Consider the following 18,956-nt stretch of genomic DNA (forward strand, 5'->3'; position numbering starts at 1 on the left):
AACTTTGCTTGCATCTTGAGATGGGAAGAGGTTTTCTCCTGCTATGATTGCATTTTTATGCATATTCATCCAGGAACACTGAGTCAGAAAGACAGGTACTTGAAACCAGCACCTGTGCACACAGAAAATGTGTGCAAAAGATGCATGTGTGCCTTTCTTCCTGTGCAAATGCCCATTGAAATGCATATAAGGTATATTTTTTTAACAATCAGTAATCAAGCTTTATGCACAATTTTCAGGGCAGGCTCCGAATACCTCAGTTCACATTTATAGATATCTCCTGCTGGAAGACTGAAGGGGACACGTCCAATTCTCAATCTCAAAATCTCCAGTAAAATCAATATATCATTAAGAGAATGAGGGATTGAGAGCTGTAGTTTTAAACCTTTTTAAGAAAGGCAGGAATAGTGTGATACTGAAATTAACAGCAATCAAGTGTACTGTACTTTTCTTGGTGTATTTCTTTAAATCTTTCTCTTCTTCTTGGTTAATCCTTCCAAGGGACCAAGGTGAAGCAGGACAGGATGGAAGCAAAGGTGTCCATCTGTTGTGTTTGCCTTCCACCAGATTAATTGCCATGAAATATTCTGGCTGTTTCTTGCAGTCTGCTGGCACTTCTGGCCAAGCTTTTGTAGCAATAGTCTGACATGAAACAAATGATGCAGCAGTTGGCTCCCATAAGAAAAACTAATGCAGAATAGGTGGGCCATTGCTGCCTTTAGAGTTTGTAAATGGGATCACACTGGACTTTAAATGTATCACTGATTTAGCAAATGGATTGTGGGTGGCGGGGAATAGGGAAACATGCAGCTGTTAAAATATTGCAGGACATCTCTTTGGGATCAGGATCAGCAGGCTTGGATGGTAAGGGAGTGGAGATGAGAGATGCTGCTGGTATGCTGGGAGAAGGGAGAGTGCTGTTGTCACCTGAGCTGGTGAAGGAGAAAAGAGCCTTCAGCCTTCACTGGTGCAGTACTGGGGAGAAATTGTCTTCACTTTACCCCTAAAGAACTTTATTTCCGAAACTGTAATTTTGTGTTGAGGATGTCTTGAGTAAATAGACCCATTGTGCAGAGCCACTTGAATTTAGGAGCAAATGTCTTTGAGAACCCCTGTGTTTATTTTGTTCTTGCTTGCCGCACGTGCCCTGTCTAGTTGATTGTGCCGGGGCTGCCTGACAAGCAGCAGATTACCCATAACAATTTTGAGATCAGAGTGGTCAGTGCTCCACCTGAAAGTCAGGTTTTATAAAACACCTTTAGATGTCCTAAAGCAGAAAGTACTCCTGAAAATGCACTTACACATATATGGGCTGGAAAATATGATTTGGCTTTTCCTGCTCTTAACCTTGTCTCCTTTTGCCACTCTCTTTAGCCTTTTAAACTTTTTAGTAATTTCTTTTTTCTTGCTGCTTCTTTCTTGACCATTCTTACCCCCATGCTCTCATTTAACAGCTGCCAAGAAAAATAACCCTTCAGGTTGTTTTCTCTATTCAGGGATAAAAAGCTTCAGAGTCCGAGATTAGAATTGTACCTATTCCCAAGCAATTTTATTTTGCTTGTAAGCTTCATCCTTTGATGTTCCTGTGGGGACACGGAGCTTGGGTGACCATGTACTGCCAGTGACACAAACTGCATTCAACTGGAACTTTCAGATCCACTTCCTCCATGATGCACACATTTCTTTTTCAGTCCTCCCTTGGTGTAAACAAGTTTTTGATTGTAGGAAAAATGGGCAAACTGTGGCTTAGAGAGAAAGAAAAAAAAACAGTTTATACTTGCTAGAAAAGAATTTATTTCAGAAATGAAATTTCTGTACGTGAGACTTTACCCTTGAATATAGAATTTCTTCTACAACTTGGTGATCAACTTTGAGACGGATTTGCAGCTCTTAATTTATCACTTTTTCAAATTTATTTGCATGTGCTTAATCTCAGCCTATATTTAGGTCCAGCCATATTCAGATAGGCCTAAATAAATGTGATTTTTAGGAGCAATATTGCATCCTATATTTTTATGGACCAGTAACAATCTTTATTGATATTCTAAACTGAAATTCACCTTGAAAACTACTATTTTGTAATTTCAATGCCAGCCCATATATATAAAAGCAAAAACCTTACATAAAAATTGTTCAGCAAGGTTTGAAGGGGGAGTGTGATGTGATAGATATTTTGTTTTATGAGTATGGACCCCAATGTTTTGTTTTATGAGCACTGAGCCTAATCCCGCTACAGTTCCCAGAAGCCAGCATGATGGATGAAGGAGTAGATGTTAAAAGTCTATTTCTGTTTTTTTCCCCCTCAGGTTCTGCTACTTGCATGTGCAGAAGATTTAGAATGTGTGCCTGGATTCCAGCAGAAGGTTTTTTATATAGAAAAGCCATTTCAATTCACAGAGGACCGGCTGATTCTGAACCGTATGTTGTTTTCATATATTATTATTGTGCAAAAATCAGAATTGTTTATGTATTAATTTCATTCCTGCCATTTATCAGAAAGCTATTTTTTTGTTTTGTACCTAAGATTTTGGATATTGCCATGATTCAGTCTGAGTTCCCCTGCATTAATCCTGTGTCTCTACAGACTTCACTCTGTTTCATGTATGAGAAATAGCAAAACACAATATATAATCTTTAAGGTTATGTGAATATTGTTAAAACCTAGAATCAGACACTTCTTAAAAATTAAATTTTTTAAAAAATAGTCTTACCTATGAGTTTGAAATCAGGACTTGCCCATCAACGTCTTTATTATATTATTTCTGCATCTCAGATTTAGAAGTTTGTATTTTGAAAACATTTATAGCTGATGTAAGTCCAAGTCTTTGCATGAAACTCAGAGGCTGGAAGGAGTTTGAGATCATCAGTGATAGTAAAGTGTCACACAAGTGGAATATTCAGTATATTTCCATTGAGCAGGTGTCACATTATAAAATCCAATCTGGCACTGTACACCCAAAGCATTAAACTGAAGGAGGTTTTACAGTTTTTCAGTTCTGGTGTTAGCTCATTCCAGTACTTCAGGGTTACAAACTGTTCATTCCATTTTGGGGCTTTGGGATTTCAGCCCTGTCAAACAGACGTGGTGCTTTATCCAATGACTGGTATCTTTAAAGACTTAAAAAAGATTTAAGTGTTGCTATTCTCATAACTTCCAAACACACCTGCATTTTTCCATGTGATATTTATTACTAAGATTTCTTTGTTGTGCTTGGCTGCTGGTGTGCAGCACTGGGCAGTAGTGCTTGGCTCCTATGTGCAATGTCTGGGTCCTACAGTGGGATACATCCCATAGCTTGGTGGAACCAAGAAATGCAAACCAATATTACTCACCAAATGCACACATTTCTCAGCCCAGTTCCATCCAGATATCCCTGCTACACACTGATGTATTTTCACTTCAGATGAAGGTGTAATCTGTGCAAATTCACTTTAAAATAGCATTAACTTCTCAAAATGAAATGTCAGAATTAGCTGCCAAAGTCTATTGAAACAACTCTCTTAAACTTAAGTCATTCAGCCTTTGGAGGTACTAAAATAAACCTCTAGGATAACATTTTTAGTCTCAGCATTTTGATATGTTGCTTAGTCTGAGCTGCTTTTTCACAGGAACTTCAGATCACGAGTAGTAATACTAGTCAGAGATGTGAGATTGTTGTTCAGCTTAGGAAAGAGGTTTCAAACTTATTTCTTTGGGATATTTCGTTTTCTCTGGAATTCTTATTTTGGAGTTGTCAAACACATTATTCCTACATGGCTAGAAGTTGAAATTCTTAGAACATAAGAGATTTAATAAGAGAAGGGATTTTAAGACCTACTAAAAGAAGAAATATGTATAAACTGGTGCTAAATTGAATACAAACAAACTTTGTTGAATGTCTTTTCTGCTTCAGAGCTTTGAGGCTGTAGTGTGTCTGGCCAGATCTGCTGATTTGGAGAGGATCACCCAAAGGATGGGTTGGTTCAGCCAAACTGACTGGGCTGCTCTGTGGTGACCCAGCCATTTGCAGTGGTGTGAAATGAGCACAATAATTAAGATGCCATCATTAGTGAGAGGAGGAGGCAAGAGCAGGAAGAGACTCAGAAATGCCTGGGAACAATCTCTGGAATTAAATTATTTTAATAAGCAGAGAGTAAATTGGCCTAATGTGCAGTGTTGGACAGAGGCAGTCTGTCGACGCGTGATCCTGGTTAATTCAATCACCCACAAACAGGGTGTCCTTCATGCAACACCATTAAACCTCAGCACAGTTCCTTCATTTCAGCTGTCAACAGAATCGATAATTTTAATTGTCTGTTTGAATAAACTTTGCATGCTCTTGCATCCTTTTATGCCCATTACCAAGAGCAGTGTAATTGAGCAGTTGCATAGAAATGCGAGGCTTACCAGGGCTGTGTAAATTAATAGGGCAAATATGTAAACCAGGCCTATAGCAGTGATTGTTTTTGTAGTCCTCAATAAGCCAAGGAGCTCCTTAATTCTTTTCTGAAGTGCAATAATACAGTCTTTTTCTTTTTTTTCTTTTTCAATTTAAACAAGAACCTACTGTACGTTTCATTGCTAGCATCTCCCTTGTAATTAAATATAGCTTGTGATTGGTTCTTCTGTATTTATTACTTCTACATATGGCAGTGTTAATTATATTTTACATTTACTGATGGGAAGAATGAAGAGTAGACCATACTGAGGGTACAGAATTTTATCTTATTTCTTGTTGTGATTTGTAGCAATTTTTATTAAAGCCTACTTATAAGCTGGCCATAACAAGTCCAGCTATGTGTGCATATTCTCCTTCCTATTTGTTTCACTGGTATTCAGTTACTATTAGTTTTTCTCTCATCGTGCTCAGGCTGAAGTGGCTTTTTAATTCTTATTTATTTATTTGCTCTTGCATGTCATTTAGTACTAACCTCCAGACTTTGACCATTTCTTTGTCCCTGTTTGGCCCATATTTTTTTCCCCTCAGACCCCTTCAGATCTCCTTATGACTTGTGTTTTCTATAACCATAAACAATATAAGGCATTGCTCTTTTACTTTTGTTCTGCCTAATTTTTTCCTCTGTGTGCAGAACCAGATGCTTCCTTGATGCAGTGGGGAAAGATCCATGGAGTGACTTTTTGGAAACAGTAATTATGTCCACATAATTATTATTCTAACAGTTGTGTCACTGTTTTTTCCTTCTTTATAGATTTTTTTTTTTTTACTTTACACCTAGGACTATCTTTGCAATTCAATAGAGAAGATCATCAAGATTTTTACATTCTTGATGAAGTGCTAATTGACAGCATTTAATTACAGGTTTTACCTGTCAGAAGCACTTGTGGCCATGAAACTCCTGTCCCTGCCAAGGCTGGCAGGTCACTGGCAGTGACAGGGCTCTGTCACGCTGGGCTGAGGGAAAGTTCCTAATCAGACTCAACAAACGTGGGAATGTAATTGTGTTCCATTAATCACGTTTATACTTAACACACATCGGGCTTGGCTTTTGGGGGTATTTTTAATTGACAATGAATCAAATAGTGCACTTGAATAATGGAGGCAATTAACATAAAGCACGAGGTGATGCATTGTGCATACTAAACTGGGGAAGGCATTGCCAGTGTTTTAAATGTCAAAACAAAGGAAGTTTTGACCCTTACTTGAAAAGCTCTAATTTGGATGTTAATTAATGGCTGAACTCTTGTGTCTCTTGCGTGATAGATTGCCTGTTCAGAGCCTCCTTTGTCTGTTTGCATTTGGGTACATTTTGTTCTGTGGATTTTAACAGAGAGCTTTCTATTAAACCATATCAAAATCACTGCTTACTCATATGATGTGAAATATCTTAGTGCACTTATTAATGCTTAAAAGCAGGTTTTCAATTATCTGGCAAAGCTGTGGCCTCAAACAAGATTTACTTTGTTCAAACTAAATAAGGCCTGTGGAAAGATCAGAGAAGATCATTCCTCCTCCTAGATCTTTGTGTGCACAGAGATCATGGCCCTGGTCGTGCCCACATCCAAATATTTCCTGTTGATTCTGAGCTGATGCCATGTGAGAGCTGTGATTTATCACATCCACCCTTCCCACTGATTCCATGCCAGCTGATTGTACAGATGACCTCCTCCTGTGCCTCTTTCATGCTACCAAAAGTGGTGCTGTTCCCCTCCTGCTCATTCTGATCCTGGAATTATCACACCCACTTTGTCCATCCCCCCTTCTTCCCTCTCCCCACACCCTGCACAGAGCCCTGGCAGCCTCATTCAGCCCCTGTGTTCTTCTGGCAGGGCTCTGACACGGGGTTTGGATGTGACTGTTAACTCTTCGTGCTGAATATTGCAGGGTTTGGGTAATTGGGATTGCACATGGTAGTTGTAGCTTGCAAAAGAACATGTTCAAGCAAGGTAAAATTTAAGCTTAGCAATTTCTTGCAGGGAAAACTGTCTGGGCTTCTGACTAATAGCAATATAACTGTGGATTCTCCATCTATTCTGTGTGTCCTTGCTGAAACAGTGTTGTGGCTTTTCAAAATGAAGAAGTTTTTAATGCATTTTGAGTTTTACAAACATCTTCAATTTTCTTTCAATTCACTTAAATTGCTCTCTGTGTTAAGAACCTGCTTCAGAAGATATTGAAAAATGACTTGGTTCCCATTCCTTGGCATGAGGGAGCAAGTTTAATGGAAAGGTATTCAACTTTCCTACCCAGGTAGGGTTATGCCCTAAAATGTATACCTTAATGGGCTCATCTGCATGGATAGAATTTGAATATTAAAGCTTCAATCTGACACTTGGGTACATGGTTAAGATACGGCACCTGGAGCTCTTATTCCATGTGGACAGAAACATTAGTCAGGATTTGAAGCAACACATCTTAAGCACATTTAAATGGCCAAAGGAAGCCAAACTCATGTATGTAAAGTTCCAGGAAATGTCTGGGGCTCTGTGCAAAAAGGTTGCAAAGTTGTGAAAGTTTTAAAGTGGGAGGTTGGGAACTTTACTACTACATGCTTGTGGAGGCAGGGTGAGGAAGAGCCTTTTGCACCTAAATACCTCATGCATTGTCTTCTAATTGAAGATTGCTGCTGAACTCCTACACAGAGGGAGAATATTTTCTGGGAATACATATTATAACTAAATAATGCAGAATATCTTAAATGTGCCTCTGAATAGATCCATGCAGATTGATGTTGTAGCACAACAATATCACATCATCTGTTTAACTGCTTTCACACATAACTGAAACAGAACAAAGTAGGAGAGAATAGTTGTTGAGTAACAGGTGGTCAGACAATTCCCTCCCAAAAGCTTCCAGGACCTGAGGGTGAAGCAGTCAAAAACAGACTGATTTTTATGCATATACATTAAATTAAACTAGTGTTTGCAAAGATAGGACATTACACTGAGCAGAATGAAAGGATTATTTAATCTCTGAAAAACATCTTCTGGGCTGAATCAAAACCTCTCAGGGGTGCAGTCAGCTCTTGTGGAATAACAGAGGGAAAGGCATATGTGTGGGTGAAACCTCCTCCTTGCATTTTAATTCCAAGGTGGAGGAAATGAGGATCTAAACCCAAAGTTTCTTGTCTGTTTTGTTGAGAAAAGCCACACAATCCTGTTTAAAAAACAAACCAAAACAAGTAAACTCACATGAAAAGTGCTGAGGATCTTTGCAGTGACAGTGAATGCTCTGTTAGCAGTTTGGTCTGGATTTAGGAAGATAAAAGTAGCAGATTACTTGGTTTGAGGTTTAATTTGTTTCTGGAGACTTTCCAAAAACCATAATATTTCACAGCTAATACTTTTTTGAAATACGTGTGGGCTTTGGTTGGCTGAAACATGCCAGCTGTTCTCCTAATAATCTAAATCAATGGCCAACTGCTCGGTATTAGCAGGTTGGGTCTCTTCCTCACTGCAGTGCAAACCTTGTATTAATAATGTCCCCAGGTGCTTCAGGGGAAGACTTCTCTGCTCATTTCCAGTTGGCAATTTCAGAACAACAAAAAAATCAAATTAACCATGCTATTACTCCTGAACCCATTACCCACGCAGGCCACGAGGCAGCTCCTTCTCTGCAGGTGTAGAAATATGCTGGAAGGCCAAAACCACTTTTAGGAAAATGCAGATGGCTTAGTTTAGGCCAACTCCATCAGCAAATAATCTGACACTGATTGCTTGTGGCTGGCAACATTTTAACAGGGTCATCTTGGGGAGGAAATGAGAGGTAGGGAGATGAGATTTCTGGTTTTAGGTTAGAGCTGGGGTCACGCTGGAGAGGATCCAGCACCAGCCCAGCTTTGTCAGGAGCAAACTTTGTCCATGTGTGACAAAGAGATGCAAATCACCCCACACTGAGACATTAATGCATTTCTGTTGAACATTACTTGGTATTTTCACAGGCTGCCTTTCTGACAAGACTTTTAATTTGAGGATCTTAGCAAAGCACCATTCAAAAGAATCATGGCCAGCTAACCTTTTCCATTACATTTCAAAGTGCAGTGCGGACATTTAGTGAGAATTAATGGGAGTATGTGAGGTTAAATCTTCCTTTAAACATAGAATCTCATTTAAGTTAATGATATCTTAAAGCATGCAAGTATTCTTGAAAATAATTGTAGATGTAGTTCACAATTAATTCTGAGCTTTTAGGATTTCTCTCTGTTAATCCAAATCAAATTATAACTTTTCTAATGTAATTATGATCATGCTTCAACTTGCAGTTTTTCTTTCCCTTTGCTTATTTAAATCAGTCCTTTTCAGACAGAGCAGTCTGTCTGCTTTAATGGACACATCTCCTTTTCACACAGCTTTCCTGTACCATGGGATTTCTCAGTCTTGCCTTGAGAATAAGTACCAGTGGCTGTAAACTCAGAAAGTCTTTCAGAAATTTCTTAGATTGGGGGATTTTTCTAGCTGGAGGCTAATGCTCTGATTTTGTTTTATGCCTCTGTTCAGCCTATCCACCTGAACTTTTTCCTCTAGAGAAGGGAAAGAAAAAGTAACTTTTAATGGATTGATTCTGAAAACTCTGGTCTGTCTGGAATGACTTTGTGCATATTTGTATGCCTTGTACCTGCTGCTTCTGGGGCAGGCAAGTGAACCTGTAGATAGGGCAGTAAGTGCATGTCATACTCTGTGATGTGAATATTAACTGAAATGCTTGTCTTGTGTTTTTCAAATCCCTGAAAAAATATCAGCCCAGGCAAAGGGTAGGATTTGCTCAAATAAGAATCCCTGCCTGTAAGGGATTATCTTCAACAAAATTTGAAATTCCTTTACCAAAGAATTCCTTTAAAACAAATTAAAATAAAAATAGGAGCCTTGGGAAGACCTAAAAGATTCTCATAGTAATCTGGGATGTTGCTTTTTTAGACAAGAATTCCACTTACAATACTCACTTTGATTTGTTTATTTTTTTAAATAAAAGCAATAAAAAACCCAGTGCAACCTTTGTCTCTCAGCTGTGGAGAGAACTGAAGCAGAACTGAGGGGCCTTTAATAAGGCAGCAAAACGGAGACACTGCTGGAGCAGCTTTACAGGTAGTCAGTAGCAGAAGAGAAATTCCTCCCTGAAGCTGGAGCCAGCACTGGGAAATCTCTGACACTTTGAAACACTTGCTGGCAAGTGCCAGAACCTAAAAGCAGGTTAGGCTGAAGTAAGTGATAATCTCCTTGATGCACAGGACCATTCTGCTGCCAGGGAGTCGGGTTGGTTTTACTGAAGAGCAAATTGTGAATTTTTCTCCCTTATCAATAGCGTTGTGAGTGCTCTGGCTGGATCTGGCTTCGTGTATAAACCGGATTTTCTTGCCTTGGACTTTTCCTAAAATAGTGTAAAGCAAGGTTGTAGGAAATGGGTGCATTTTTTATTCATTTGTTATTGTATTCTATAATTAAATATATTATTCTCCACTAACCACACTGATAGGAAACGTTGTTTCTGCAAATGTATTAAGGCACACGGGTTTTGTTTACCTTTGTGTGGCAGTGAAACAGGAAACACAAAATGTGCTCTGGTCTGCTAAAAACCCAAATTGCCTGGTTACAAGTAGGACCCCTGCAGGCGTTATTTAGCTGGAATTTTAATTACAGTGCCAGCTCTCAACACTTACAATAAAACAGTAGGGGGACAACTATAATTTGACCTTCATAAAACATTAACACCAACCTATACAAAAACATAACTTCAGTTTAAAAGAATACAGTGGGAAGCACAATTCAAGAAATTATGGAAACAGTGTACTTATGATACTTTAACTTTTGGAAAAAGCACAGCAACGTGCTTGTGTGGACAGCAAATATGTGTGATATTGGTGTGTTTGGTTCCCTGAACCATCTCCTGGTCCTAGTACAGAAATGCTGCATTGTTGGAAGAACCTTCTCATGGCTTTTTCATGTCTTGGGGAAATCAATGCTGCTGTGAGGCTTGGGGTAAAGGATGCTGCCCAAACCCCACGGGAAATGCTGATGGATAAAAGTCAGCTTGTTTCTTCTGCCAGAAAAGCCAAATTTAAGTGCCCACCCATCCCCTCTGAAGCCCTTCTTTGCTGCAGTGTTGTGACAGTCTCCTGTGTGAGCTGCACCTGGGCCAGGGGCTCCTTTCTCCTGTTGCAGGTCAGAGCAGAACGAGGTGGGGAAGAGGAGGAACGGATCAGGACAGTCCGTGCCCGTTTTGTATGGGAATGTCAATGCAGCTCTTAATTTATCACTTTTTCAAACCAATTTGCATGTGCTTAATTTCAGCATATATTTAAGTCCAGCTGTATACAGCTAGGCCTAAATAAGTTTGATTTTTAGGAACAATATTACATCCTATATTTTTATGGACCAGTAACAATCTTTATTGATATTCTGAACTGAAATTCACCTTGAAAGCTACTATTTTGCTATTTCAGTGGCAGCCCATACAGATAAAAGCGAAAACCTTACACAGAAATTGTTTTAAGCACTGCTGAAAGGGGCAGCAGGACTGGCTGTGAGGTGTAGAAACACCAGAAATGGTCACAAATCCAAATGCATTTCTGCTTAATTATGGCTGAAATAGTCCCTGAGTTGTGGCATGGCAGCTCACAGTATTTCTAGTTCTGTCATCAGGCAAAGATGATGAATAGCGTGCTCCCGGTCTTCTCTTGTTGTTAATTTAATATATAATAAGCATAGTTAATAAATGTCACCTTTGCTTTTTTATGAAATGGACTTGAAGCCATAAACACAAGGACACTTTAAATATACCATGATTAAAGGAAAATTTGAAGTTGTCTGAATGCCAAGTTTACAGGTTGCCTTTGTGTGACCTGAAACATTTTTCCTTTGCTCTTTGCTGACAGGCGAAGTTGCTAAAATCTCTTCTTCCCTAAATTTTGACGTGATGTTTCACACCATGTTATATCTGTGTTCAAAGGTGATGCTGAATGCACACAAAAATTATGGGGGTAGGAGGGCAGATATTCAATATTGTAGTCAAGAATTTCTCAGGGATTCATTTTGACTGAATGAAAAACCACAAGCTCAGCTGCCTATGATTTGGCTGGCCAGTTACTATTGCTCTGCTTTTTGGGGATCTTTTTGGTGTTTTTAATCAAGGCTCCTCTAGCTGGAATTTTTATTCATCCTGGTTTGTATTTATGAAGGAACCACTCAAGTGCGTAATAAAAAAATATAGGAAATAGTGATTTTATAATATTTTTCTAGAGCAATGAAAGCAGTATTGTCAGAGTTATACGGAGCAATTTGCAACCAAAGAGCTAATTTCATTTAAATTTTTAAAAGTTACATTTGTGACAGAGCAAAGGGTCTAAAATTATCTTTAATAACAGAGCTGATGAGTTCACTCTTCTGATTAATAAGAAAATGCAACTCTCCAAATGTTCTGTAAGATTTGGTGTTTCTTCTGAGAAATCAGTCAGATCTCATGCAGGTAGGCAGAAGCTTTTTGGCATAATAGAATAGCAGCTTCTGTCAATTCAATGTAAATCAAAATATGAAATTTTATTTAAAATGATATTATTACTTCTGGCACTTTACTTTTATTCTTTGAGACACTGCCTTTAATAGCTTCTCCAATAAATTTCAAAGAAGCTGAAATATAGAAGCTGTAACACTTCCAAAATAAATCTATTAATTGTAATGCTTCTGAAAACATTGGGCATTGACTACTTACTGCTGTTTTTATAAGTCAGCATCACTTCCCAGAACTGTCTGATACTGACTGGAGTTAGCACTGGTAATTAATTGAAATGAAATTACTCCAGTGATGAACGAGGGCTGGACACGTTTGACTTAACTCTTCCTGGTGCTCTAGCTGTGCTTGATATCCTGATTTAGAAGGGATTTAAACAGCACCTTAATTTCAGTTCCTTGCCCACTCTCCAGAACCTTGCAGAGGCAAAGATCCTCTCATCTCCAGCACCAGATTTTCTTGCACAGAATGTCCTTTGGGAAAGGCTCAGGCTGAGCTGTGAGGAGGCTGCTCCCTATGCAGCCATGCAAAAGGAAAGGTGTGAGAGTTTCCCAGCACATGAGTTTTCTCTGCTGAAACAGATGATTTGGGCTGATTATGCTCAGAACCATAGGTACAGCACGGAGCTCAATTTCCATGGGTGAGTGCTGCTCCTGCTGAAATTGAGTTTTTCTGCACAAGCCTGTGCCAAAACTCTCATCCTTCCTGTCTGCAAGGGCTACTGGATTTTAGGTAACTGATCAAACAAGTCTAGACTGGTCTTTTGAATGTTCTCTTAATGACTTCTTAAATATAACAGATGTGGGTAGGGCTGAGCTCTGGAAATAGGTGCGGGGGCTGGTGCTGCAGCTGCTGCTGGCAGTGTGTGGGTGAGAGCCTCAGGATGCTGAGCATGGCTGGAGGGACCAGCTGGCACTGACCTCAGGAGAACTGACAGATTTAATAGTTTAATAAAGAGATAAATATTTGTTCAATTAGATTAAAGTTTGGATTTAACGCAGCCAGATTGAAAATGATAGGTTATGGGTAAAGGTGGTAAAATCGTTTTCTGTTGAGATTTACTATTCCTACAGGTCGCTAAAGCCAGGTCTATAACAGTCTTCCTGCTAAAGCTTGGGGTTTAGAGAACTCAGAGGCAGCCTCAGCTTTGTTTGTCCTCTGGGAAAGCACCTGATGAGTTTTAACTGAGGTTTGCCAGTTTAGGAGTGGTGGGACCATCAATCTTCACTCAAGATTCAGTGTTCCATGCTTCATCCTGAGTGCTTCTTTCCAGAAATAATGCCTGCAAAGGTCACTTAGAGAGCACAAGCAAGTTCCAGCTCCAGCTCTCTGAATATTTATTAAAATACCTAGAAAAATACTTATCTTGAGATCACTGATGCTTTTCATGGTTTTATCTATTCATTGATTGATTTAAAGCACTAAAAATATAAACACTCAGGGTGAGGAGGGATTGAAACAACTACTTCAATCCACTCGTAATTAATCCATCTAAAGAAAACTCTTTCAACAGAAAGGAGCAACAAGAAGGATAAAATACAAGCTTATATGCCCAGCTAATATTTCAGTCTCCTGGGAATATGGCCAGGTGTAGGTTCAAGTAAAGCCCCCAGGAAAGCCTCAACAAGAAAACACTGTGTAAAACTCAAAAGACTGCACAAAAACTCTCACAGACTGTCACAGGGAGGGGAGGGGAGAGGAAGAGAAGCAGAGGTTTCTGTATTGGCCTGAAAGTTGCTCTGGGGGCTCTATTCTGTGTTTATGTTTGTTTTGGTGGGGTTCGGTTGATTTTGGTGGTTTTGGTGGTGTTTTTAAACCCATAAAGGCAGGAGGTGCCATTCCCTGCAGTACCCAACCACACAGTTTAGTCCTGCCTGGTGCTGCCTCAGCCTGTGTGGGAGACAGGAGTGGTTGGAATTTCACTCTTTCACTCATTTTTCAGAGCAAAGCTCAAGGTTGTAACTCACTGCTGGTGGTGGATTTCCAGGAGGTCTCAGTGGATTTAGAGAGCATTTGCTTCCTCAGGTTTGGAGGAGACTGATTCATTTGTTTTGGAGACTTCAGATAGGAAAAAGCAGAGAAATCTCCCTGATGTTTCTACCCTCTCTCAGCCCCAAATTATCAGGCTAGCCCAGAGATATGAGGCCTTGAGGGGAGGAACATCAGGAGATGGGCAAAGACCCAAAAGAGTCTCTCACCCTGATGTGGTTGTCCAGCTTCTTTATTCCATGAGGTTGGGGGAAAGAGAGTGAACAGGAAATGTCAGGGGCTTATTTAGGCTTTGGACAGGGAGGGCTTCTTGGCTCTCCACCAACCCTGTCAGGGCAGGAAGGAGAGGATATTCTTATCTGATCAGTCACAGGGGTCCCTAGAAATGGGGAAAAGCACGGCCCGAGCACAATGCAGCATCTCCCCTTGAAAGAAGGGAATGAAACAAGCATGAACAAATTATCTTTAAAGAAGAATTTTTGATGAGCGGCATCTTATTCTGATAAATTCTCCTGATCTCAAAGCTCCTTTTCTGCCCTGCTTTAAAAGGTGATGGTTTCTGCCACTTCCGCTGGCGAACCTGAGCTCTGCAAAGTCTGATGCAATGAACACCAATAATGTTCTGTTTGCTTCCCTTCCAATTCTGTGCTAAAAAATCACCTAATTAGAAGGATTACAGACACTGAATGAAAGGGGGGAAATATACATTAATTTTCCTCCCCAAAAATATAGAATTAAAATTGACAATTTTGATCTGAAGGTTGCAAGAGTTTGTTAGAAGCTGTTGAGGTGTGGTCATGAAATCTTAGAGGAATTATAAAAAGTGCTGAACACTGATCTGCCAATGCCATTTGTAGCTGACTTCATGCAGTTCTGTTTTACCTCTGGAAAGTAAAATCAATTTCAGATTAACTTTGACAGGGAGGTGTTGAGGTGTGTGAGTCAGCACTTACTCAGATATTTCTGCCAGCCTGTTGGGAAGACAAAGAATTGTGATGGATATTATCAATAACAGTACTAGCCTGAAAGGAAAATTGGCAAACTAAGTTAAGAAACACTTTCCTACCCTGTCCTGGCACACTTCACAAAAAACTAAATTATAGGTTGTTGTTAGTGTTCAAAACTAAAATTTATCTTGAGATTTAGGAACTTTTTTTCCCCTGCTCTACCCCCTTTTTGTAAAAAACCCTGCTGTTATTGCTTTTACAGTTTTTTTTTCCACTTTGAAATCTGGAACGGCTTTTTTTATTTTTTGTATTTGGTAGAAGTCAGTACAGCACAACTGAAACAATGAGGGATTTCATTCTTTTTATCCACAATTGTGGAGCTATATTCAATAACCCTTTATAACAATCTCTGCGCTGTACTGAATTATGTATTGATTCTTCTTTTGCAGTAGCTTCATTACAGAATTCCAGATGGAAAATGAGCTTTTAGATGTCAACCTGAAACTCTTCACAGTTTTGAATATGGTATTACACATAATTCTGTGAGGACCTAATCACACATCGTTTGATTTCAATGAAACAACTCTCATTGACTTCCCTGAGAGCTGGCTGAGGTTTGACTTGAGCTATTGCCATGTTATTGAAAGCATAATCAGCATTTTGATTCAATTTTCCATCTCTTTCAAGTCTTACATGTTAGCTCTGCTGTGCATGCGGTGCTGCTACACAGAATGATGGATTTTGGGTTGGAAAATTCCCTAAGGACATCGAGTCCAACCATCACCCCATCACTAAATCCAAGTGTCACCTCCAAGCATGGGGACCCAGCCACTGCCCTGCAAATCCTGTTTCAATGCTTAGTAACCCTTTCAGTATAGCTATTTTTTCTAACACCAATCTAAGCCTTCCCTGGTACAATTTGTGGCCATTTACTCTTTCCCCATCACTTGTTAATTTTGAGATTGACCCTACCTGGCTCCACCTCCTTTCAGGGACTTGTAGAGAGCAAAAAGATCTCCCCTGGACCTTCTTTTCTCCAGGCAAAACATCCTCAGCTGTTGCTCCTCACATTTGGGCCCCAGACCCTTCCTGGCTCTGTTGCCCCTTGGCCACACTCTAGCACCTCAATATCTGTCTTGTGGCTCTCACCATAGATGTTCTAGAATAACAAAGCCATACACTGGAGGGGGAAGACCTCATGTTCTTCATGCAACCAGGAGCTCCAGAATTCCAGCAGGATCTGGAAGGCTCCAGTCCACCTGCCCTGCTTGCTCTAAGCTGCTGGAGCACGCACACAGAAAACTCTCCTAAACCAGCAAGCTGTGCCAGCTCCCTTTTGCAGGAACAATTTCAGCTGTATCCAACTGATTAGTGTACAAAAAAAGAAAAAAAACCAGACTATGAGAATGATATTCTAGCAGGGCACTGTGAACCCTGGCTGGAGCTTTCAGGAAGACACTTTTAGAACAGACTTTGAAAGTAAAAAATATTTACACTTTTTAATTACAAATTTTGTTGAAGGAGGCTCCTGCAGATGCTGTGTGTGGCAGAGGAGTGTGGAAGCTGGGTCTGTGGCTCTTCCTTTGGCTGAAATTCCAGGGGTTAGCAGCTCTGGAGCACACAGGGGTCTCTGGTCATTGATTTTTAGTGGTTGCTGTTACAGAAAGTACGAGTGGCATTTAAGAGAGACAAAGCACCGTATTAAAATTAATGCCTTTGATTTCCTTCAAATCATCTGTAATCCATGTGGGCCTGTCATAATTTATACCTGGCTTGGCCACAGCAATAAGTCTGAAACTGTCACGGAATCCGCAGCACCACTGTGCACAATAAAAATGGCACGTGCTGTTCACTGCACTTGGTCTCAAGGTATTTATTATTTACCTCTCCTTACCCAGAAATCTGCCCTGAGCTTAATTGTTCTTTCTCATTATTTTTATTGCTTGGAAAAAAATGGGATTAAATACCAGGAGAGGAAGACAATGGGGGTTTGCTGCATAAAATAAATAAAAATCAGTCCCTGTTTGTTTCTAAACATGATAAATGTGGTTTTTTTAGGTCTTCTCCACTGCCCCCTAGGTCTTGGGGGTCTCCTGAGGATAATCTTAATAGGATAAAGTGGTCTCTGAAAGGCAATTAGCAAGATTCCCATGGACTGGGCCATGCATGGGCCATGCTCAACCCTCTCCTGATTAATGCTCATCTTAATTCCATTTCTTGGGATTTATTTACTCATTTCACATACAATGTATTTAGTTCCCTTGGCTCTGCTCTGTGGTTTGGAAGCTTCCTGGTGCCTTTCAAGTACCTGCCCAGCTGTACCTGTGAGCAGCCAGCAGCCCCAGGAAGGCTGGATATTAGTGAGTGGAATGTGAGTTTAGATCACAATCCACACAAAGTCTGGTCAGCACCAATAATTGGAATAATTAATGCTGTAATGAAACTTATGAAAAGGGGATCAGCAAGGAAGACACTGGGCTTTTTAGGATGAAATTCAGCACCTTGTGTCAGCTCTCCTGATTTTGTTTAGAGGAATCATATTTCTTTGGAGGCGTGCAATTCACAGTGTAATAAAGCTCTGGGGAAACTTCTTCTCTCTTACCATATGTCTTATGTGCTATACCACTAAAACAAATTTATTTCTTAATTTTTAAAATTCTTTTCTAAGACAGAAATTCAAAAGTTTGTCACTTCTTACCCAGTCTTCATCCATGACTGCATTTGGAGAATTCCAGGACAAGCCATGGTCTGTTTAAGTGTCTTCCAGCAGCTACTATTACATATGTTTAATTAATATTGCACCTTTACTGCTGCAACTTCTCTGTTCAGGAAGACTCTACCTCCAGGAGGCTTTTGAACTCATTTGATGTGCTTCAACAACTTTTGTGAGCTGTGCTTATTTCTTTTATGTTTATTTCTGTCTCTGGAAATTGGTGCAGTGGGAAAGCGAGGTCCCTGCCACCCACCTGCTTCCTTGAGCTCAAACTCTCCAGCACCAGCCCACCTACAGACCAGAAATAAGCAAACAAACAGCTCTGACCAGAAGGTTTCAGCAATCAGCATGTCCCTCTTGTTCTAAAATTAGATGAGATGCAGAACGTGTCTCTGAACAGCCTGTTTGAGGGATAATAGAGAGGGGAGGTCCATTATTGAAATTTCATCCTATTTCTACCACATACAGCAGTGTCCTGTAGCTGGTAAATGTTCTAACTGCCAGAAGTAATATGACCTCTGAGGCAGGGAATATCTTCCTACATCTATTTTCAGTTAGTGAGAACCTTAGTAGACCACTGCTGGAAATAAATGGAGATTAGTAAGTTTTCCTGGCTTTATACAGTACATCATAAAATGTTAAAAATATGAAAACAATTCAATATGTTCTTGGAAGATAAACACGAATAGGGCACGGGGGGTGGGGGGGGGTTTGGAGTTTTGGGTAATGACATTTCTGAGGGTTGTTTGGGGGCACTTTGCTGTGCACGGGCTGTTGCTGCCAAGCAGGGAACCTAAAGCTGATCTTTACACCCAGATGGTCACTTTGAGCCCCTCATGCCAAAATAATTGTGGGTCAGATCTGAACTGGTTGGAGTCACTGCCAGCACCTGCTGACTGATTCCTTTATGGGCACCCCTGGGATGTTTGCATGTTTTCTACCTAGAATTGCCTTTGTTTAGCTGGTTGCACTGTGTATTGATCTTGAGCTGTCAGCTAATTTACAGACAGCATTCACTCAGCACAGTGTGTACACAGTGGGGAGAGGAAACAGGAATTCACCAAGTCCTGCCTGTAGTGCTCATCAATGCTCTGCAGGCACATTGATTGTGCTGGTAAAGAGAGTGCCCAGGACTGCTCAAAGGCACCTGAGCTGCCCATACCCAAATTTCCATCCTCTCACTCTCAAAACCAGAGTGGCTGCATGCAAACTGCTCCCTGTGCATGATCCTTGACCCCTGGAAGCAGTCTGGGAGTGCAATTAGGCTGCCACAAGGAAGCACAAATGGAAAAGAGAAGGAGCTGCACTAAAAGGCATCGAGGGCTCTGCTGCAGCTCTTGGCAGCAGTTACCAGATGGAGCAGCTTTA

At 40.2% G+C, this 18,956-nt stretch overlaps 1 protein-coding gene across 2 annotated transcripts in view; it reads left to right on the top strand.

Annotated features, from left to right (window-relative positions):
- The window catches only part of CDH13 (cadherin 13), a 462,820-nt gene that overhangs the window by 85,194 nt on the left and 358,670 nt on the right, over positions 1-18,956 (top strand). For both annotated transcript variants that reach the window (XM_077786380.1, XM_077786379.1), the window contains exon 2: positions 2,307-2,418. In XM_077786380.1, the coding sequence (XP_077642506.1) occupies positions 2,307-2,418 (112 nt within the window). The remainder of the gene's footprint in view (positions 1-2,306; positions 2,419-18,956) is intronic.

The sequence above is a fragment of the Lonchura striata genome, chromosome 13 (assembly GCF_046129695.1).
Source record: "Lonchura striata isolate bLonStr1 chromosome 13, bLonStr1.mat, whole genome shotgun sequence".
NCBI lineage: Eukaryota > Metazoa > Chordata > Aves > Passeriformes > Estrildidae > Lonchura > Lonchura striata.